Source organism: Lissotriton vulgaris, chromosome 8 (assembly GCF_964263255.1).
Source record: "Lissotriton vulgaris chromosome 8, aLisVul1.2, whole genome shotgun sequence".
Lineage (NCBI taxonomy): Eukaryota > Metazoa > Chordata > Amphibia > Caudata > Salamandridae > Lissotriton > Lissotriton vulgaris.
In genome coordinates, this window is record NC_141696.1 from 616956527 (window position 1) to 616978277 (window position 21751).

The window sequence follows — 21751 nt, forward strand, 5'->3', positions numbered from 1 at the left end:
GATGCGGGACAGCTGGAGGATTGGGTCACAGGTCCCGAGACTCCCACAGGCAGCACAGCGGTCAGTTGTTTGTTTATATAAATTATCTTTCCAATAGCATTGCTAAGGGTGCCCCTATTCCTGATACATGGCGGAGTGCCGAGATAGTAACTGTTTTTAAAAAGGGGGATCGTATGAACCTGGCCCATTATAGACCTATCACTCTAATTGAGGTCCTACAGAAGGTATATGCGAAACAAGTTTTAAGTAAGCTGACTGCTTGGATTGGGGAAACTATACCCTAACCAAGTACCAGGCGTGTTTTAGGGAAAAAATTAGCACAACTGATCAGGTGTTTAGATTTTCATGTATCATCTGGAAATATATCAAAATAAAGCTGGCACACATATATGTGGCTTTTGTTGACCTTAGGGCCGCTTTTGACCTTGTCCCTAGAAACGCATTATGGTTAAGACTGAGGGACCAGGGTGTCCCTGGGGAAATCTTGGAACAGATTGTTAGGCTGCACGAGGACAACTACGCCAGGGTGAGATGGGGACCAAACGGCGAACCGACTGATCGTTTTATTATAAAGCGATGTGTTAGGCAAGGATGCATGCTAGCAACTACATTGTTCTCCCTGTACGTTAATGATATACCAGACACCCTCTTGGGCTGCGAGTATGACTCTCCCAAGTTCTGTGGTGACCATGTGCCCGCACTGCTATTCACAGATGATACCATCTTAATATCACAGACACCAAAAGGATTACAAAATTTATTAGATACCTTTCATTCTTACTGTGATATTAAAGGTTTAGAGATTAATTCGTCTAAAACTAAGTACATGGCGATTAATCCCCACAGAGGTTTTAGAAAAACAATGACTGTTAATAATGAAATGATAGTATATGTGCAAAATTTTCATTATTTGGGCATTACTTTAGACTCTAAAATGGATTGGAAAACTCAAATAGATAGAGTAAAACGATCTTGACCCAGAATCTAGTCCCAACAGCGAGACGCCATAAGAGTAGCTACATTAGAGCTGTACCCAGAATTGGAGTTATATAAATACAAAGCTCAATCAGCCTCACTTTATGGGGCCGAATTATGGGGCTATGCTGCTAAATGTGCTTTTACTACACTAGAGAATGTCTTTCTTAGGAAAATATTAGCAATTCCAAGGTGCACACCCTTACTCCCCCTTATAATGGATTTGGATATATATCGTACTGATGACCACGCGGCTTTACGACCTTTGTTGTATTAGATTTGCGTGTGGACAACAGTCGAATTAGTAGACTATCGAGAAGCCCTAAAGGAAATTATTAAAATAAAAAATGGAACAAGGTTGATATGGTTGAACCATATTGGGAATTGGTTTGCAAAGTTGGGGCTAAGTCACTACTGGGCAGACCCGGAGTGCCTCTTCTTGCACTGTAAAAAGCTGCTAAAATAAAGATACTGGGAATTTGTCCTAAATTCAAAATTGCATAATCCGGAATTGGGGACTCTAACTCTCAAGTATCTTGGCTGAAGACAGTGAGCAGATTCGAATCTTTTATGGATTAGATCTTACCAACCTTAGCTAAAACACTGTATTTAAAATTTGGGTATGGCATACTACAAGTCAAAGTAAATACTGCGAAATGGGTGTGCAACGACGATAATGTAGGGAAGGATGATCTGGTTAAATGTGAACTGTGCAGCATTGGTGCCAAGGAAGATGAGGCGCATGTATTATTTTTTTGTTCTGCTTACACACATCTCAGGAAAAAGTGGATAAAACCTATTTGTCGCCTCTTGGGCTTTAGACGGTTCAACGAGGCGGAAAGAATCTTAAGAACTGAAACAAGCCAATCCATTCTTTTCAGTGTAAGCAGATATCTCTTTTCTGTGGAGATAGCAAGAAGAAGAAGGGGTTTTAAGCTTTAATGTTATATGGCTAGACTTTTAGCCGAATCAACATAATAGCTGGAGACGGGATGGGGAACAATGAGTTCGCGTCAGTACTGCCCAAAACGTTTAATACCATTAATATTAAATTTTGCTTTTCAATGAATGGTATAGGTTTTTATATTTGATAATGTATTTATTGTTTTAAAAACGCAAATGCCTCTGATTGATTCTCAATTGTCAATAATGGACTGTGGATAATACGGGTACGGAATTGGAAATTGATTTATGCGGCTTTATTGTTTTTAAACTGTATGTACATCTTTTATGGTTCATGTTTTAACTGAAATAAAAATATTATTGATTGAGTAACAGCATGCAGCTCATCTCATTTGACAACGACCTAGCTCGAATCAATCCTTGTCCCAGTCTTTAAAAAAGGTGACCTCCAGAATTCCGCATGCTATCGGCTTATATCACTGTTGGATTCCCTGGACAAGGTAGTGGGGCATATTATACTCAGTAGATTACACAACTGGGCCGAAGACAACAGAATAATTTCAGAACTACAGTTTGGCTTTCTTCAGGCAGATCCTAAATTTAAACATCCTTCTCCGGAAGTACACTCTAGCCAAGCAAGGTAGACTGTACTTTGTAGATCTTACAGCGGCCTTTGACTGTGTCATGCATGATAAGTTATAGAGGATCTTGGAGGACTTAGGCATGGAAAACCTCACTTATACATTTTTTAAGGCAGTTATATAGTGAAGCACAGGCAAGGGTGGGGTTTGGGGCCAGTGGGGAGTGCATGGCCATGTTCAAATTACCGAGAGGGGTAAGAGAAGGTTGTGTGTTGGCTTCCTTCCTATTTACACTTTATATCAACAAACTGGGTTAATCCATGTGAATGAGTGCCAGGACCTGCCACAAATTGGCAAGTGTCCCATACCTGCCCTATTGTATGCGGTCGATGCTGTATTGATGTCACACAACCAACTGGGGCTTCACAGGGTAGTGACTAATTTTTCCACATTTATGCATAATTTGGGTCTTAGAATGAACACCTTAAAAACTTTTATCATGAAATGCAGGGGTGGTAGTACAAAATGTAGAGACATTTATATAGACAACAAAAAAGTTGAATTAACAAAAAGATTTTCCTACCTAGGTATCCTTTTCGATCAGAAGGGGACATGGTCTCAGGCGGTCCAAGCAAGAAAATTAATGTTCATGAAAGCCACAGCCGCACTTGATAATTTCTCTAGAAAGCTAAGTAGACCGCCGCCTCTAGAGGTATTACATATCTACCAGGCAAAATGTATCTTTACCGCTATGTGCGGTTCAGGCATCTGAGGCTATGTAGATTCACCACTACTACAACTAGTCGAGAAGCAGAAGTTACTACTTGTGTAACGATATATCTGTAAGAGACATTAGTTAGTGATAGATTCCTTACCTTAGAATATTCCCCAGGCGTCAGACTGGATCCAGAAAGTTTTTCTGCTCTGCAGTACACCTGCATGCAGGTAGGTGGCGTCGTGCGGCTCCGCATCCGTCACTGGCGTTGCGAGCGCCGAGATGACGTCACAGAGACTACTTAGGTGCAACCCATGCGTCCTGACCTCATTTCTGTACACGACTTTCTGCGCCGAAACGCAGAGCCATGCAAGAAACTGACAATTGGTGCATAAAACTAGGGCCCTAAAAAGGGGATGACCTTAACCCTAGAAATCAGTTCACAGAATGGGGAGGATGGGGGGGGGCGGTAAGGAATCTATCACTAACTAATGTCTCTTACAGATATATCGTTACACAAGTAGCAACTTGTGCGTCTGAAAGAGACACGTTAGTGATAGATTCCTTACCTTAGAATAGATACCCCAGCAATACCAACCCCGTAGGTGAGTCTGCGATCAGGATTACACCAAAAAGTCACGGAGCACAGAACGGCCAAAGAAGCCGTCTCCCCGGACCGGACTGTCAAGGCAGTAGTGCTTTGTAAACGCGTGCAGCAAGGCCCACGTAGGTGCCGGACAAATGTCCTGCAAGGGAACGCTGCGTCTCAAGGCAGTAGTGGCTGCAGTTGCCCTAGTCGAATGGGCACCAGACCCACAGGAGGCTCCTTCTTGGCCAAGGAGTAACATGCTTTGATGCAAAGAACGACCCACCTGGAAATGGTCCGTTTGTGCACAGCCCGACCTTTCTTGGCGCCCACGTAACCAACAAAGAGTTGATCATCCACCCGGAACTGTTGTGTACGCTGCAGATAGAAAGCAAACACACGTTTTGGGTCCAGATGGTGAAGCCTCTCCTCTTCTCTGGAAGGATGTGGAGGCGGAAAGAAAGTGGGCAAAGTGATGGTCTGCCCGATGTGGAAGGGCGTGACAACCTTCGGCAAGAAAGAAGGACGGGACCTTAAAACCACAAACCATCAAAGGGAGCACACATCAGAAAAGTCAAGACAAGGTTCTAGTCCCACTGAGGCATTATGAAAGGCACAGGAGGAAACGTGTGTGTAATGCCTTTGAGGAAACGGTTAACAACGGGGGACTTGAAAAGAGAAGGCTGATCAGGAAGCCTCAGAAAGGCGGAGATGGCAGAAAGATAGCCTTTATAGTGCCCAGAGTAGAGTCCTGCTGGGCCAAAGACAGAAGAAACAGAAGCACCTCAGAAAGAGGGGCAGAAAGGGGATCCACAGCTTTTGCTGTGCACCATGCCACAAATCTGTTCCATCGGCAGGTGTATACTGTCTTTTTGGAGGGCCGCCTGGCTGCCAGAATGACATTACAGATCTCAGGAGGAAGGTCAAAAGCCATCAACTGTCACCCCTCAATCTCCACGCATGGGGGTGGAGACAGGACACGTTCAGGTGGAGGACCGTCCCCTGCTGCAGGAGATCCCCCCGAAGAGGCAGACAGATCGGGGGATTGATGCTCATACTGAGTAGCTCAGGATACCATACTCTTCGAGCCCAGTCCGGAGCCACAAGAATAACTTGGGCCCGGTCTCGCCTTATCTTCTTCAGTACTCTGGGAAGAAGTGGTATAGGTGGAAAAGCGTACAGTAGACCGCAACTCCACTCAAGACGAAAAGCGTCTCCAAGCCAGTGCCGCCTTGGAAATTCCAACGCGCAGAACGGATGACATTCGCGTTCTCTTCGGTGGCGAATAGATCTAACCAAGGCTCTCCCCAATGTAGAAAGAGATCTTGCGCGACTTCCGAGTTCAGACGCCATTCGTGATCCATCACGCACCAGCAGCTGAGTTTGTCCACTGTGGCGTTCAGAGAACCTACCAGGTGTTGAACCACCAAGGTAATGCCTTGATGTTCCAGCCATATCCAGAGGCGCAGAGCTTCCTGACATAGGGCAGGGTGGGGTCGTGGACCCTGTTTGTTGAAGTACCACATGGCAGTGGTGTTGTCCATGAATACCTGCACTACACTTCCCCTGACAGAGGGAAGGAATGCCTTCAGCGCAAGTCGGATCGCCCGCAGCTAAAAAAAGGTTGATATGGATCCGAGACTCCCCAGGAGACCAGAGGCCTCTGATCTCCACCTCTCCCAAGTGGCCTCCCCATCTCAGGCGGGATGCATCCTTCACCACTGTGTGCTCCGGTTGGGGAAGGGAGAGGAATCTGCCATTGACCCAATCGCGATACGTGAGCCACCACTGCAATTGTTTTGCAGTGCCCTCCAAGACCTGTACATGATCGGACAGGTTGCCCTGATGCTGTGCACACTGGAACTTCAGGTCCCACGGCAGAGCCCGCATATGCCATCCGGCATGTTGCACTAACAGGATGCAGGATGCCATCAGGCCAAGAGCCGGAGGGTCATCCTGACTGAAACCCGGGATAGAGGCTGAAAGATTAGAATCATAGCCTGAACATCCCGGACTCACTGCTCGGGAGGATAAACCCGAAACTGCATCGAATCCAGAATCGCTCCGATGAAGGGGAGCGTCTGAGAGGGACTCAGGTGCGACTTCAATCAATCAATCAATCAATCAAGAAATTTGTATAGCGCGCTACTCACCCGGAAGGTCTCAAGGTGCTTGGGGGGGAGGGGTCCGCTACTGCTCGAACAGCCAGGTCTTGAGTTGCTTCCCGAAGGAGAGGTGGTCTTGGGTCAGACGAAGGTGGATGGGGAGGGAGTTCCAAGTCTTGGCTGCCAGGTAAGAGAAGGATCTTCCTCCCATGGTGGCTCTTTGAATGCGTGGAACGGCGGCGAGGGCGTGGCTGGTCGATCGTAGCTGGCAGGTGGGAGTGTAGCGGGTCAGGCGGTTGTTGAGGTACCTGGGGCCCAGGTCGTGGAGGGCCTTGTGTGCATGGGTGAGGAGTCGGAACGTGATTCTCTTGCTGACGGGGAGCCAGTGCAGGTCTCTCAGGTGTGCGGAGATGTCGCTGTGTTGGGGGATGTCCAGGATGAGTCATGCGGAGGCGTTCTGGATGCGTTGGAGTCTTTTCTGCAGCTTGGCTGTGGTTCCGGTGTAGAGGGTGTTTCCGTAGTCCAGTCGGCTGGTGACGAGTGCCTGGGTGACCGTCTTCCTGGTTTCGGTGGGGATCCATCGGAAGATCTTTCGGAGTATGCGTAGGATGTTAAAACATGATGAGACTGCGTTGACTTGTCTGGTCATCGAGAGGGAGGAGTCCAGGATGAAGCCCAGGTTGCGTGCGTGGTCCGTTGGTTTGGGTGCGCTGCCCAGGGCAGGGGGCCACCAGGAGTCGTCCCAGGCAGAGGGTGATGATCCAAGGATGAGGACTTCCGTCTTGTCTGAGTTCAGTTTCAGGCGGCTGTTCATCATCCACTCGGCTACGTCTTTCATCCCTTCATGTAGGTTGGTTCTGGCGGTGGCTGGGTCATTGGTGAGGGAGAGGATCAGCTGGGTGTTGCTGGCGTAGGAGATGATGTTGAGTTTGTGTTGGCGTGCGATGGCTGCAAGGGGGCTCATGTAGACATTGAAGAGGGTGGGGCTGAGTGATGATCCTTGTGGTACGCCGCAGATGACTTCGGTGGCCTCGGATCTGAACGGGGGAGGCAGACTCTCTGAGTTCTTCCGGCGAGGAACAAGATGATCCACTCTAGTGCCTTCTCTTGGATTCTGATGTTGCTGAGGTGCTGCACTAGGGTGCGGTGGCAGACAGTATCGAACGCTGTGGGGAAGTCCAGGAGGATGAGGGCCGCTGTTTCCCCGTTGTTGAGCAGGGCTCGGATGTCATCAGTGGCTGCGATGAGGGCGGTCTCGGTGCTGTGGTTGGCTCGGAAGCCGGACTGCGAGTGGTTGAGGGATCCATTCCTCTCGAGGAAGGCGGCAAGCTGTCTGTTGATGGTCTTCTCAATGACTTTGGCAGGAAACGTGAGGAGCGAGATGGGGCGGTAGTTCTTGAGGTCGGTGGGGCCTGCTGATGGTTTCTTCAGGAGGGCACTGAGTTCGGCATGCTTCCAGCTCTCCGGGAAGGTGGCGGTGTTGAAGGAGCAGTTGATGATGTCCCAGAGTTGGGGTGCGATGACGGAGTCGGCCTTGTTGAAGACTTGGTGGGGGCATGGGTCGGTTGGTGATCCGGAGTGGATGGTGTTCATCGTGTGGATGGTGTCTCCGGTGCTGACCAAGGTCCAGGCGCGGAGGGGGGTGGTGGGGTGCGTCGGTTCGGTGGTTGGGTGCGTGGTCTGTGCGCCGAAGCTGTTGTGTATGTCTGCGATCTTGCTGTGGAAGAACGAGGCGAGTGAGTCGCAGAGGTCTTGTGAGGGAGTGATGTCGTTGTTTCCGGCGTTTGGGTTGGAGAGCTCTTTGACGATGCTGAAGAGTTCCTTGCTGTTGTGTGCGTTGTTGTCTAGTCGTTCCTTGAATGCTGTCTTCTTGGCGGTGTGGATCAGCTGGTGGTGTTTGCGGGTGGCGTGCTTGAGGGCGGTCATGTTGTCTGTAGTCGGGTTTATTCGCCAGGCTTTCTTGAGGGTACGGCAGTTCTTCTTGGAGTTCTTGAGGTCGTCGTTGAATCAGGAGGCTTTCTTGCTGCCAGGCCTAATGGGGTGGTTTTTCAGAGATGCGAGGTTGTCAGCGCAGTTTGGTGGTCCACTGTGCGAGGTTGTTGGCTGCTTGGTTGGGGTCCGTTGAGCTGGCGGGAGGGTTCTGGTTCAGTGATGTGGTGAGCTGGTCGGTGGTGATGTTGTTCCAGCTCCTGCGGGGAACCTGTTGCGAGTGGTGGTGAGTCGTGGTCCTTCTGAAGCTGAAGTGGACGCAGCTGTGGTCTGTCCAGTGGAGTCCGGTGGAGTGGCTGAAGGAGATGTACTTGCTGGAGGAGAAGACTGGGTCAAGCCTGTGTCCGGCGTAGTGGGTGGGGTTGTTCACCAGTTGCTTGAGTCCGAGGTTGGCGAGGTTGTCCAGCAGGGTGGTGGTGTGTTGTTGTTGTTGTTCTCCAGGTGGAAGTTGAGGTCCCCTAAGAGGATGTAGTCAGCGGAGAGGAGGGCGTGTGGGCTGATGAAATCTGCGATGTCTTTGCTGAATTGTGTGCGGGGTCCTGGGGGTTTGTAGATGAGGGTGCCTCTGAGTGTGGTCTTGGGGTCGGTGTGTATCTGGAAGTGAAGATGTTCGGCGGCTGTGAGGGTGTCGTCGGAGTTGGTCGTGATGCGGATGGTGTTCTTGTGGACGATGGCGATGCCTCCTCCTGTCTGGTTGACGCGGTCCCTCCCGGTGATCTTGTATCCGTCTGAGATGGCGATGGTGATGTCGGGCACTGAGGAGGCGTTCATCCAAGTTTCCGTGAGGAAGGCGACGTCTAGAGATGTGGTGTCGAGCAGGTTCCATAGTTCCACGGCTTGTCTGTGGACGGAGCGGGTGTTGAGCAGGATGCACTTCAGGTGGTTGCTGCTGGTGCTCGACTTCGACACATTGATGGAAAACCCCAGCAAGTGCAGGAGATCGGCTGTAGTCTGAAGGTGGGTGACGACTGCCTGGGGCGAGCACGCCTTCAACAACGAGTAGTCGAGGTAGGGGAAGACTGACACCCCTGACCTGCGTATATGAGCTGTGACCACCGCCATCACTTTCCTGAACACCCGAGGGGCGCTGGTAAGGCCGAAGGGGAGCACGATAAACTGAAAATGCTCCTGGCCTACCATGAACCGCAGGTAACGCCGGAGGAACGACAAGACGGGGATGTGAAAGTATGCGTCCTGCAAGTCAAAAGCTACCATCCAGGGTCGAAGGCAGCCAAGACCTGAGCCAGAGTGAGCATCTTGAATTTCTCCTTCTGGAGGAACTGATTGATGTCCCGAAGGTCTAAGATGGGGTGCAGGCCCTCTTTGTCCTTCTTGGAGACCTGAAAATAGTGGGAATAACAACCACAACCTACTTCTTGCCCAGGAGCGCACTCAATGGCCCCCTTGGCCAGGAGGGTCAAGATTTCCTGACGGAGAAGAGTCAAATGATCGACCCACATGCAGTGGTGCTGAGGCAGCATGGCAGGAGGGGAGGACAGAAAGGGGAGCGAATAACCGTGTCTGATTATCTGCAGCACCCACTTGTCCGACGTGATCCCGCGCCAGTGGTGGAGGTGGAGGCAAACCCTGCCCCCCACTGGCGTGGGGTGGTCCCTGAAGCTCGAGTCGCTTGGGAAAGGACAGCCTGGACCTCCTCAGAGTACAGAGGCAGAACCTCCGCCACCGAATCCTACACTGCATGGGAGTAACGGCCAAAAAAGCAGGCGGTATTTACCAACCTCAACTCCAAACTGGCTGAGAAGAACAACCTCTTGCCATATTGGTCCAGCCTCTTAGAGTCCTTATCCGGCAGAGCGAAGGGAAAGGCACTCTGCGATGTTGAGGCCTGAATAATCAGGCTCTCAGGCGTGGGGCGAGTGGTCAAGAAGGCAGGAACACCAGGCGCCATGCGATGACTCCTAGCGACATTCTTATCCACCGGTGCCCCCGAGGCTGTCCACAACCAAGTACCCAGGACTTCGGTAAGGGCCTCATTGAAAGGGAGCAGTGGCTCCAACGATGTTGACGCCGTCTGGAGCACCTCCGTAAGGAGGTTGGTCTTAAGGGCGACCATAGGGAGGTCGAGATGGAGAGCCTCCGTGGTGCGACGCAGCACCATAGTGTAGGAAGCATCTTCCTCCATAGTACGGGTGTCGGAAGACAAATCAAGTTCACCCCCATCTTGAAGGTCATCCACCCAATCCTGCTCGGAGTCACATTGCCCTGCAAGGGGGTCCTTTGAGCTGTCCCAATCCTCATCCGGCTCTGGAGTATAAGGAGCCGGCCGCTGCGGCAGGGCCGGAGAAGGGGCAAGCGGCGCTGGGGGTGGCACCAGGAGCGGTGCCAGGAATGGCACAGGCCGGGGCCAAACTGGAGCCACATCCCAATGTGGTTCCGAAGTCAGAACAAAATGGTCTGCGAACCCGGGCTGGGCGGGATAAACAGCACCCAGTGCGGCACCTGTTGCAGAGCCAGGGGTGGTGCTGGGGCCGGAGCCAAGGGCAGCGCCAGGGCCGAGCAAGCGGTGCTGCACCTTGTGGTGCCAGGGCCGGAGCCGAGGGAGCTGGATCCAGTGGCTCTGAGGCTGGTGTCAGGGGCAGTGCCGCCAAGCCAGCAGGATCTGGACACGGGACGGCGGGCCCGAGGGTGCACCGGCGGAAGCCCAGAGCCTGTAGGCAGTCCATCTGTTTGGGAGTCGCCAACAGACCCGGGTATAGCGGGTAGGCCACGGGACTCCCAGGCTCCGGAGGAGCCACAGCGGATCCCCTGTCCCCCACGCCTGCCTCCGGGGAGCGACGGGGAGACGTCGGAGAGCGAACACACTTCTTTGACTTCTTCTTATGATGTTGCTTACCGGAATCTGAAGGTGAAGACTTAGTCAGAGGAGCGACGGTTCCGGTCCAGCGAGCGGTACCGCGAAAGGCCCTTAGACCGGGAGCGGCGGTGAGAGGCATGCCGGACCTCCTGCAACTTCCAGCGCTGCTTCTGCAATGCCTTCGGGGCCATGGCACGGTAGTCCCGACAATCCAGGGAGACATGGTTGTTCTCAAGGCAGTAGAGGCAGGTTCATGGGGGTCCACCACCGACATATTACGGTGGCATGATCCACAAGACTTAAAGCCGGGCATCCCTACGTTCACCAGGAGATAAGAAATGGAGACAACATTCTCAAAAAAGTGGTCAAAAAATGACCGAGGTACGGGCTCAATCCGGATCTGCGCTTTCGGCGCTGAAAAAGAAAGAACTGACGTCAGCGCGCATGGGTGGTGCCTAAGTAGTCTCTGTGACATTGTCTCAGCGCTCGTGATGCCAGTGACGGACGCGGAGCCGCACGACGCCACCTACTGACACGCAGGGGTACTGCTAAGCAGAAAAACTTTCCGGATCCAGTCTGACGCCTAGGGAATATTCTAAGGTAAGGAATCTCTCACTAACATGTCTCTTTCAGATTGCCTTTGTACATTTTTTGTTGGCAGTCCCATGCAGTATATTTTCCTACGTATGTCATTCTGAACTAGGGTTACCATTCATTTCTAACCTTATACAAACAGAACTCATCTTACTATTGCACAGGATCTGGATGATCACAAAACTACATTTAATCGGGACATTTTAAACAACAGTCTTAAGCTAGAGCAGGTTTTCACCATTCTATGGCTAAAATAGGTTAAAAATCTCATGAACGACCTTGGTCATCCTGAATATTTTAATGACCCTACTACTATGACTGCTGTCACAAGAAAAATATCTTAAGGAAAACTGTCTGACATTATTGGACTTAATTCGACTTTACACAGAAATAGTGAAGCCAACTGTATTGGCGAACCAAATGATTCTAACCACCCATAGCATCCGGCCTTAGCTTAAAATCATGCACGGCGGATACATGAGATTCCTACTGACCAGATTTAGACTAGGGATTATTCATAGATTAACAATCTTCCCTATTATGAATGATTGGTCCAGAGTCATGAGCAGGTGTCCATGGATGATGTTTCCCAACAATCAACTCTGCATGGCATTCTCTTTTGCAAATGTTACTCTTTACAAAGAAAAAGGTGTATTTTACCAATTTTCAAGTTACTCAGCCTTAGACAATGTCGCCCTGCATTTATAGCCCTGCAATTTTTAGAGAATAATTATTTTACAAGGACATTATCTGTTAAAAAAATATATATATATTAAACTTAGAAAATACATTTTTATATGAATTTTTACAATACTCAACTTCTATTGTATGCATATAGAAAGCCACCTCAACTTTTTGATTGTACTTTTTAAAACAGCTTTTAAATCGGTGTTGATAAAAATGATGCACATTATTATGTGCTTTTATGATTTTCTTTAAAGAAATCAAATAAAGCTTTATTGAATTGAATTGGTAAATCAGTGCTAAATAATGGTAAATCTGGCCTGAATTTGTCCCCATCACACCCTTTATACATGTCAAGAGATAAATCTTGTCTGCATACATTTTGAAATCAGAATTAAGCCTCAAGTGAGTATTTTTGGGGGAGAATGCAAACTCCTTGCAGAAGGATCTTTCATGATTTCCTGTGGAACTTCAGAGGCAAGGAAGTGACACTTGAGTCTCGTGTTGAATCCAAAGAAGGCAACTAGCGCTCACAGATTCACTAGAGAAGAGTGATGATTCTGGATATGTTGGATGGAGGTTTTGTGGTTGACTGAACAATGGTAGGTTGTAGAGTGTAGTGCACAGATTGGACTTTAAATGCTGAAGTTCTTCAGTAAATACAAAATCACTGGGCAATTAAAAGCTTTGTAGACCATTATAGCATATATCTCTTCTTTGGACTAAAATCCAACCTGGCCTGGTGTGATTTAGGGCTGGATTGAAGAGGTTGAACAGAGTGCTTGTGGCAACTTGTTTCTTAACTTTGTACATGAGGGTGAATGCTGTTTGTAAAGAGATGTTTTACAGAATGCTGAATATGCTGAGGAGCTGCAGTAGGGTAGCAACTGAAGTGGAGATAATGAAGGTGGGCAGTGTAATTTGGATTTCAAAGTGTAAACAGATGCCCTAGGGGGAGGGTGTGCCAGTCCCCGGAGATGTGGAAATGTGGCGGCAAAGAAAAAGGAGAACTAGCTACTCACATATTTACTAAAGTTATTACTGTCTAGTAATATCTGTATCCAATTTTTAATACTAGAGTGAGGTTGAAGGTGGAACTACAGAATGTGTTCTGTGTGTCAGCAGTGAAGAGGTGGCATGAGAAACCATCAAAAGATGAAAATGGCTAAACGTCTTGATGTACTTATAGCAGAAGTGAATTGTTAGTCAATAATGGAGAACCAAGAGACAGTAAAGAAGTACTAAAAGAGATCAGAAAAGAATCAAGTCTGGACTTATGTGGCTGAACCAGAGTGGGAAGAGTATCAAGGAATATATAACAGTTTACTGTGTCCGGGAGGAGAATGAGGATAGACACAAGTGGTTGTTATATGGGGGCAATACGGAGATTAAAGGCTTGATTGACAGAGGTTCCAGCAGCATGGTAAGTATGGACAATTGATTAGTTTCAGTGGATTAGGCAATGGGCGGTAATAAAACAGTGTCAGCTGACTGAAGACCAGTAATTCCAAGGTTTTAGATAGGAAGGACACTGGTTAGACTGAGGAGCATATTTACAAGCCCCTATCACTGTGGGAACGTCACTATTCATGACGTTCCTGTGGCAATAGGGGCTTCACCTTATTTACAAGGTAGCATAGAGCCACTTGAAGCAGATAACCCTGCCTTGTGAACAAGGCCCCCGGTCACACAATGCTTAGAGTAAAAGGGGAGGGCAATGGGTGTTGCTGTATGCGTGCCAAGGCAACACCCATTGATTCTGATGCTGCCCACCAATTTACAAGGGAGGCATAAATTGGAGGAAGCGCCAGAATTAAGACCAGGGAAAACCTGGTCTTACCCTGACGCAACATGGAGAAATGTTTAATTTCTCCTCGTTTTTGCTGTTTTCATGTGTGCTGCATTGTGCAGCACACATTAAAACAGCAAAAGACCAATGATTGTTTATGTACAGGAAGGTCCCCCTTCTTGCACACAAACAATAATTTTTAGGTTGAGCATCAGCGCGTATGCGCTGTCTGCAAGATCTACAGTAATCACTCTACGGAGTGTAATTTCACATGCTGCTTGCCATTGGTCAACTTCTACATTGCTTTTATTTCCTGCCTTCTTATTGGCTGGTGCTCCCGATACATCACTTCCGCTTTTAGGCCAGGAGCACCGGACAACTACAGTTTTTCTACACTGTAGGTCTATATGTTTTGCTTTATGGACTACTTATTTTTTTTTATTTATTATGTCGTCCGCTTCACTTGCAGCAATGCACATACATTTTGTGGTGCGAAACTTTGGAGCATGGGCTCTCTGCAGCCCAAGAGAGAAAGGGAAAATCCTTCAGCTGCACTTTATGTTCTTTTCTTTTGCAGGCCATCGTTCTTCTGTCTTTTTTTTTTTTATAACTTACAACTATTCAGCATGGTGCCATTACAGGAGCGCCGTGCTTTCAGCGTCAAAGCTCCATCTCCCCGTTGTGTGCCTTGCCTCCCACCACCAAAAACAGGCTGACCATATATCTCTCCTTTCACCCCCACTACCGGGTTAAGCAGTTCATCATTGGTCGGGCTCAGCCTCTCCCGGGATCAACTCTGCAGCGCAAGAGCCACGATGATCAGCTGCTGAGCCAACCTCAGACCTGCTGCCCTCCCCCTCCTACCCTGCAGCAGCTAATCAGCTGACCAAGAACTCCGGACTCCGTGCAGTAAGTATTGGATTGACTATGTTGGTTTTTTTTATTGCTCACTAATTGCTGAATTAATATTACTATTCAGTAAAGGATTCCACATTTTGCTTCCCCCTTCTGCTTCATCATAAACCCTCCCCACTATCCTCTAAGCACAAATGTACAGTTTCCCTCCATTAGATGGCTCTGCCGCCCCTGAAAACTTAGTCTACAGGAAAGGGTAGGACTGTGCTTACGCGTACAGAGGAAGGACTAGCCTAATGTCTAAACCCTCTCATGTTACCGAAGTGTGGGAGCTGATGCACCTCTGTGCTCGGGCCCGTAACCTACTTAATGTCCGCTTGTTACTGATTTTAAGCCTCACTTTGACTTTCTACAGCATGTGGAATATTATCCTTCACTGTCATACTGTAACCGATTATTCACTTCATCAATAAGAATCTTTTTATTTGTAAAAAGGGCCAAAGGATTACTGGGCAAGCACCTCATGCACGTCCTTCGGGGTCCAAGCTGTCGTTCTTCAGTTCACAAAGGTTAGCAGCAAGTTACTTACCTTCAGTAACAATATATCTGTAAGAAACATAGATTAGTTATAAATTCCTTACCTTAGAATTACCCCCCAGCATCAGACTGGACCCTGAGAATTTTATCATCAGCAGTACCCCAACGCGTCAAAAGTTGGCGTTGGTTGGCTCCGCGCTCGTGGTTGGTGTTGTGGTCGCAAGAATGACATTGCGGGAGCTACTTAGATGCCGCGGAAATCTGTAACTAATCTATGTCTCTTACAGATATATGGTTACTGAAGGTAAGTAACTTGTTCATCTGAAAGAGACAATTAGTTATAGATTCCTTACCTTACAATAGATACCTCAGCAATACCAACCCCGGAGGTGGGTCTGCGAGCCAAGTTCACACCAGAAATTCCTGGAGAACAGAATAGCCGAAGAAGCCGTCTCAAACAAAAAGAGAGAGGGACCCCTTCGCCTCACCAAAGGAGTAGGGTACTCTATACAAGTTAAAAGATAAATTTGTCCTTTTGTACCTATACACTTGCTTCTACATGCATAGTTTGAATATAACCCATATCACTCAAGCCTTTCATTCAAAAGATCATATAGCCCCAAAAGTAAACAAAAAATATTAAAAGTAGAAATTAATACAAAGTTTTTAGTAAAAGAAATGCACAATAATTTCTCAAAATGTCATTCCTTTAAAAATATTAAAACTTAGATAAAATATGTATCTGTCCTAATGACAAAGAAGCCGTCTCTCTGGACTTGGCTGTCCAGGCACAGCAGGGTTTGGTGAACAAGTGCAGAGATGCCCACGTAGTTGCCTGACAGATGTCATTGAGGGGAACTCCGTGTCCCAAAGCAGTGGTAGCCGCCATCGCCCTGGTGGAATGGGCTCACAGTCCCACTGGAGGCTCCTTCTTTGCCACTGTCAAAGCCAAGCTCACCTGAGTTTCTGTTCAGTTCTGATGGAGGTTGAAGACAGTCCGACCCCACCCTGAAACTGCTTGTTCCAGCACACTAGTTTTAAACAGTGCACTAAGAACCAGAAGCTCAAGGGAAGGGGGGAAGTGGATAAAATAAAAAAAGAGAGACAACACCCGTTCTTGCGTTTCCACTGTAGAAGTGCTGCTAAAATCTGCGGCCCTCTCTGACTTCTGTAGAAACTGGTGCCTAATGAAACATAAACAAAGAACAGATAAGTGCAACCGATCCCTAAATGTGTTCCTGACTAACCCTTAATCTATTAGAAATTCTCTTCTAAAAGTACCTCTTGGATCCTTGTCTCTAGCTTCCAGGTTTGGAATGTGTTACTGTTCTGGGATGTGCTTTCTATTACTGTAAAACTTCTGTAAAAATCAAACGAATATAATTATCAGAATTACCACCATCTAACATTCACCTTAATATAACTAAAGCCTAAATTCTTAATAGCAAACTCACTTTTCACACATTTCCAGAATTTTTATAAAACAAATACTGTACTTTTACATCAAAATACAGCAGGTAATTTGTGCAAGTCCTTGATTTACTGTTTGCCTTGCTGTCAATGGTTTCCCCTATTCGATTCTTAAAAAGTTCCATGTAAAAGAATGTTTATTTCACAAAGTTCCACAAAGTATTCTTGTAACAAAGGGTTTGAACCACAAAGTTCATGGGAGATATCTTGTTCGAAATTGTCTTTACATGAATCCAGAAATCGCTAACTAAGTTCTTTCAGGAAATAAAAGTTTTGCACTTACTTGTTGCTGAAAAGGGATACTGATCAGTCTAACCTTGTCCTCTTTCTCTTTTGCAGGTCGATTGCAGTGGACAGAAGAGGGGCTGAGGCAAGAAGGAGCCGGAAACCGGAAGAAGGAAGAGCCAGCAGCTGCGCCCGTTGAAGCAAATGAAGGTCTGGAGAGAGCAGGAGTGCCAGCACCGAAGGATCTGTTCTCAGGTAAGTGGGAGGTAGACGAGCACAAGCACTGGGTGAGGCTCAGGGGCTGCCTTTTATAGACAAAGCTGGGTGTGGTTCGAAGAGCTGGGTGTGGTTCGAAGAACTGGGTGTGGCTCTCACAAGCAGGTGTGCAGAGCTTCAGTTATTATGCTAATGAGTTGAAGTAACACATGGCCTAGGGAGGAGTGCTCTAAATAAGCCTTGGTAAAAGCAAGGTCCAATGTGCAAACAATACAGCAATGTCCAAACTTGTGAATATATTGAGCAACATACACAGAAGTCTTAGGGAGGGGCTGAGATAACAAGAAAGGCTTTCAATAGTATGTTTAAAGAGAGCTATTACAGAGACCACTAGTGCAATGAGAGGGGACATGCTCTTTGCTGTGCACAAACCCTAACAGTCGCCCCCCCTCAAAGGTCCTCCTACTGGACGGGGTTTTCCTGGATTTTTTAGATAAAACTGTCTAAACAACCGTGGGGCATGTACATAGGACGCTGGTTCCCATGAATTCTCAGTTTCGTCATATCCTTTCCATTCTACTAAATAAAACAGACGTCCATGAATTCTTTTTGCGTCTTTTATGCTTTTCACTTCATATTCTAGATTTCCCTTAATTGGTATGGGTGGAGGTGGTGGTTCGTGTCGGGTATTTGGGTTGTACGGCTTAAGCAAGGACACATGGAATGTAGCATGTACTGGGTATTCTTTTGGTAAGTCCAATTTTACTGTTACTGGGTTTACTATGGCAGTTATACTAAAGGGTCCAATGAAACGTGGTTGCAGCTTTCGGGATCCCTCTATATTTAGGTTCTTTGTGGCGAGCCATACTTTGTCACCGATTTTATACATTGGGGCCTCAGATCTGTGTTTGTCTGCTTGTCTTTTCATGCTTTCTTTGTACTTTAATAAATGTTTCCTGGCCTTGTCTTGTATGTCACCTAAGCTCGTTAGTCTATCTGTTACTGTAGGCAACAAGGAATCTTCTAATAAAATGGGTATAGCTCTCGGATGATACCCCTGCATGAAAAAGAATGGTGAGCAAAGTAGAGCTGCATGCTCAGTATTATTATAAACAAACCCGCTACAGGGAGAGCTTCCAACCATTCACTGGAATAATCAGCCAATAAACAACGTAGCGTTTGCAGTAAGGTTTGGTTCAGTCGTTCAGTTTCTCCATCTGTTTCTGGATGGAAAGCAGTGGATAATGCCACATCTATTTTCAGTTTTTCGCATAATTTTTTCCAAAATCTAGAGTTGAACTGGTTACCTCGGTCTGACACCACTTTACTTGGCAAACCATGTAAACGCACAATTTCTCTTATAAAAATTTTCGGCAAATTCTGCAGCAGTTGGCAATTTCCGTAATGGTACAAAATGTGCCATTTTAGACAAAAAATCCACTATCACTAACAATGTTGTGAAGGATTTTACTGGTGGTAAACCTACAATAAAGTCTACACTCACAGTGTGCCAAGGTTGTTTGGGTGATGGCAATGGTATTAACAAACTGTCAGGGGCCTTATGAGAAGAGTTATGTCTTGCCCAAACTGGACAGGTAGTGAAAAATTGCTTAATGCCCTTACTCTTATTATCCCACCAAAAGTGTTTTCGCACATTTTCCAGGGTTTTTACCCAACCAGGATGACCTGCCAACGGCGAGGCGTGATGCCAAATTATCACCTGTGTTTGTAATTCTGTGGTGGGCACTAACAGCATCTTGTCGTGATACAATAATCCTCGTTGTATTGAGTTATGGGAATCCTTTAACCAATCTTGAGGTGCTATTTGCATGTGTGCATTATATATATCTGTGATGAAATCCTTCTGTTGTACTGGTGCCAAAAGTTTTTGGGGAGGAATAATGGGTTCTCCCATTGTGTCTTGTTTCATGTCTGAGGTATGTCCGTATCAAGATAACACATCAGATTGAATTTGTTGTGCATCTGGTCTATAGGTTATAACGAAGTCAAATGTACTAAAAAAATTTAACCAGCGCATCTGACGTGGAGTTAATGCTTTTAGTGATCAAAAAAACTGTAGGTTCTTGTGGTCAGAAAAGATGGTAACAGGGTACTTGGCTCCCATTAAATGGTGCCTCCATTCATAAAAATGCTACTTTGATAGCTAATAGTTCTCTTTCAGCCACAGTGTAATTTTGTTCAGCTGGTAATAACTTTTTGGAATAGAAGGCTATAGGATTTAATTGGCCATCTACTGCATCTCGTTGAGAGAGAACTCCTCCTAAAGCTACTTGTAAAGCATCCGCTTCAACAAAAAATGGCAAGTCAGGATCAGGATGTTTCAGAATTGGGGCTGAAGTGAACTTTTGTTTCAGGAGTTGAAAGGCGTGTGCCGCCTCATCAGACCAAAGAAATCGTTGCCCTTTCCGCAACAAGGTGGGTATTGGGGCCGCAATGTCTGCAAAATAAGAAATAAACCTCCTATAAAAATTGGCGAAACCCAGACATTTCTGAACATCCTTCACAGATGATGGTTCTGGCCAATCAGTAATAGCACTAATTTTCTTTTCATCCATAATTATTCCTTGAGGTGACAGGCAGTATCCTAAAAAGTCCACTTTGCTGACATTAAAAGTACATTTTTCTAGTTTAGCAAAGAGATGATTTTCTTTTAACTTTGATAATACTGCACAAACATGTTGGGTATGTTCTTCCGGGTTCTTATAGTAAATGAGGATGTCGTCTATGTATACTATGACACAAACGTCCAGGAATTCATGTAGGGCCTCATTTATAAAGAATTGAAAGGCCGCAGGGGCATTACACAACCCAAAGGGCATTACTGTGTACTCAAATAGACCAAACGTTGTCTTGAAAGCTGTCTTCCACTCATCCCCCTCTTTTATTCGGACCAGGTGGTAAGCGCCCCGCAGATCTAGTTTAGTGTATACAGTAGAATGTCTTAATTGATCCAACAACACAGGTATTAGAGGAAGAGGATATTTATTTTTTATTGTAGCCTTATTTAGTCCTCTATAGTCGATACACGCGAGCAGAGATTTATCCGGCTTCGGGATCAAAAAAGTGGAGATGACACCGGAGATATGGAATGTCGGATGAACCCAGACTGTAGTAGGTCATCTAGGTAGGTTCTTAAATATTTGGTCTCTTCATCAGTCAAAGCATATGCTCTGTTATTAGGTAAAGGGGCACCTGGGATAAGATCTATATGGCAGTCATATGACCGATGTGGGGGCAACACACTAGCCTTCACTGGATCAAAAACATCTTTAAAGTCAGAATATTCAGGAGGGAGACTTGGTTCGTCTTGTGTAACACTAGCACTGTGTATTACTGTGCTCTGTTCTGTACCTGCTTCTTGATAGCAATTTGTTCTACAGAATGAGTAATCCAAAGTAACTGTTCTGTTCACCCAATCAATTTTTGGGTTATGAGTTGTTAACCAGGGTACCCCGAGAATCAAGCCAAAATTAGGGGTATCTATCAGATCAAAGCTAATCATCTCTGTGTGCCCGTTTTGACAGACCATGACAAGGGGACTTGTTTGTTTTGTATTAATCCAGAGGTCAATTCTGACCCATCCACTGCACATACTGCTTCTGGATAAGGCTTTAGGCAAATAGGAAGACCTAATGTGTTAGCTAACTTATTATCCACAAAATTTCCTGTTGCTCCTGAGTCCAGTAGGACGGGGAGAGAATGTCTAACTTGGGTAGTAACAATTAAAAAGATCTGAATTATGAAATGTCTAGGTATGTGCGGCACCATGAAGGCTGCAGAATTAGAGGTTTGATTAAGATGTTTTCTCGAACAAGTAACCTCCCCCCTTGTCGAGCTTAATCGTTTCTAGACTCAGTTGAGGAGATAGAGGAAACAGTACCCTTTCGTGAAGTTTTAGGTTTTACTGGACATTCTCTGGCAAAATGTCCTGCCTTGTCACAATATAATCAAAAGCACAAGGGTGGCTGGGCCCAAGGGGAAGGAGGGTAGGCAGGGCCACACAATATGAAAATAGAAATATTTGCCTATGCCTCCAAACTACTTCAAGTGCACACTCATTCACATGCAAGTAAACCACAATTTGTTAGTTTACAAAAAACACTTTATGTTTTCAATCTTTTTTCAATTTTTTGCACAGTTTACAAAAGAAAAATTCACAAAAGACAGAGCTCAGACCACTATCAACCTCATGTCTTAGCCATATGTAATTTCAAAACACTTAATACAAATGTGCGATAAACAAATAAATGGTGAACAATTCAAACAACAGTGACTTTTGAACGTGAAAAACATTACCATGAATACATGGACCTCAAAGACTAATGCATTTATGAAACAAGAACTTTTTCAAACAGTTAGAAAAACACGGGGAGACAATAAAACACAACGTTTTCAATAGTTGGACTCCCACGACCTGAACAGGGATTAGTCAATTAAATTACAGGAGTATTGCCCATTTCTGCAAACAACTAACATTGGCCAACTGGTCAAACAAACACCCAAAAAGAAGGGGAATGCCGACGCGTTTCGAATCCTGATTAGTGACTTGCAGGATTCTCGTCAGGGCAGTCTGAATCTAGTCCATGGGAACTTGTATGAATCCTGCCCACAGTCAGTTCTGGTTGAGTGGAAAATGTCGTCTAGGCTTGTTGGCCTGCGCTGCGTTATTCCTGGAAGCTTAGCCACATCTT

The 21751-nt window shown here is 46.4% G+C and overlaps 1 protein-coding gene across 4 annotated transcripts in view; it reads left to right on the top strand.

Moving 5' to 3' along the window:
• Positions 1-21751, top strand: part of LOC147697809 (G protein-coupled receptor 35-like) — a 119240-nt gene that overhangs the window by 83130 nt on the left and 14359 nt on the right. The window contains exon 3 of one of the 4 annotated variants that reach the window (XM_086933355.1): positions 16938-17078. The exons of 2 other annotated variants lie outside the window; for them this stretch is intronic. Coding sequence is in view for 1 of the 2 variants with exons in the window: in XM_086933352.1 (XP_086789478.1) it covers position 14645 (1 nt within the window). In the remaining variant the exon portion in view is untranslated. Of the gene's footprint in view, positions 1-14495; positions 14646-16937; positions 17079-21751 lie in introns of those variants that run through there. One more of the 4 variants, XM_086933352.1, reaches the window with a different exon arrangement.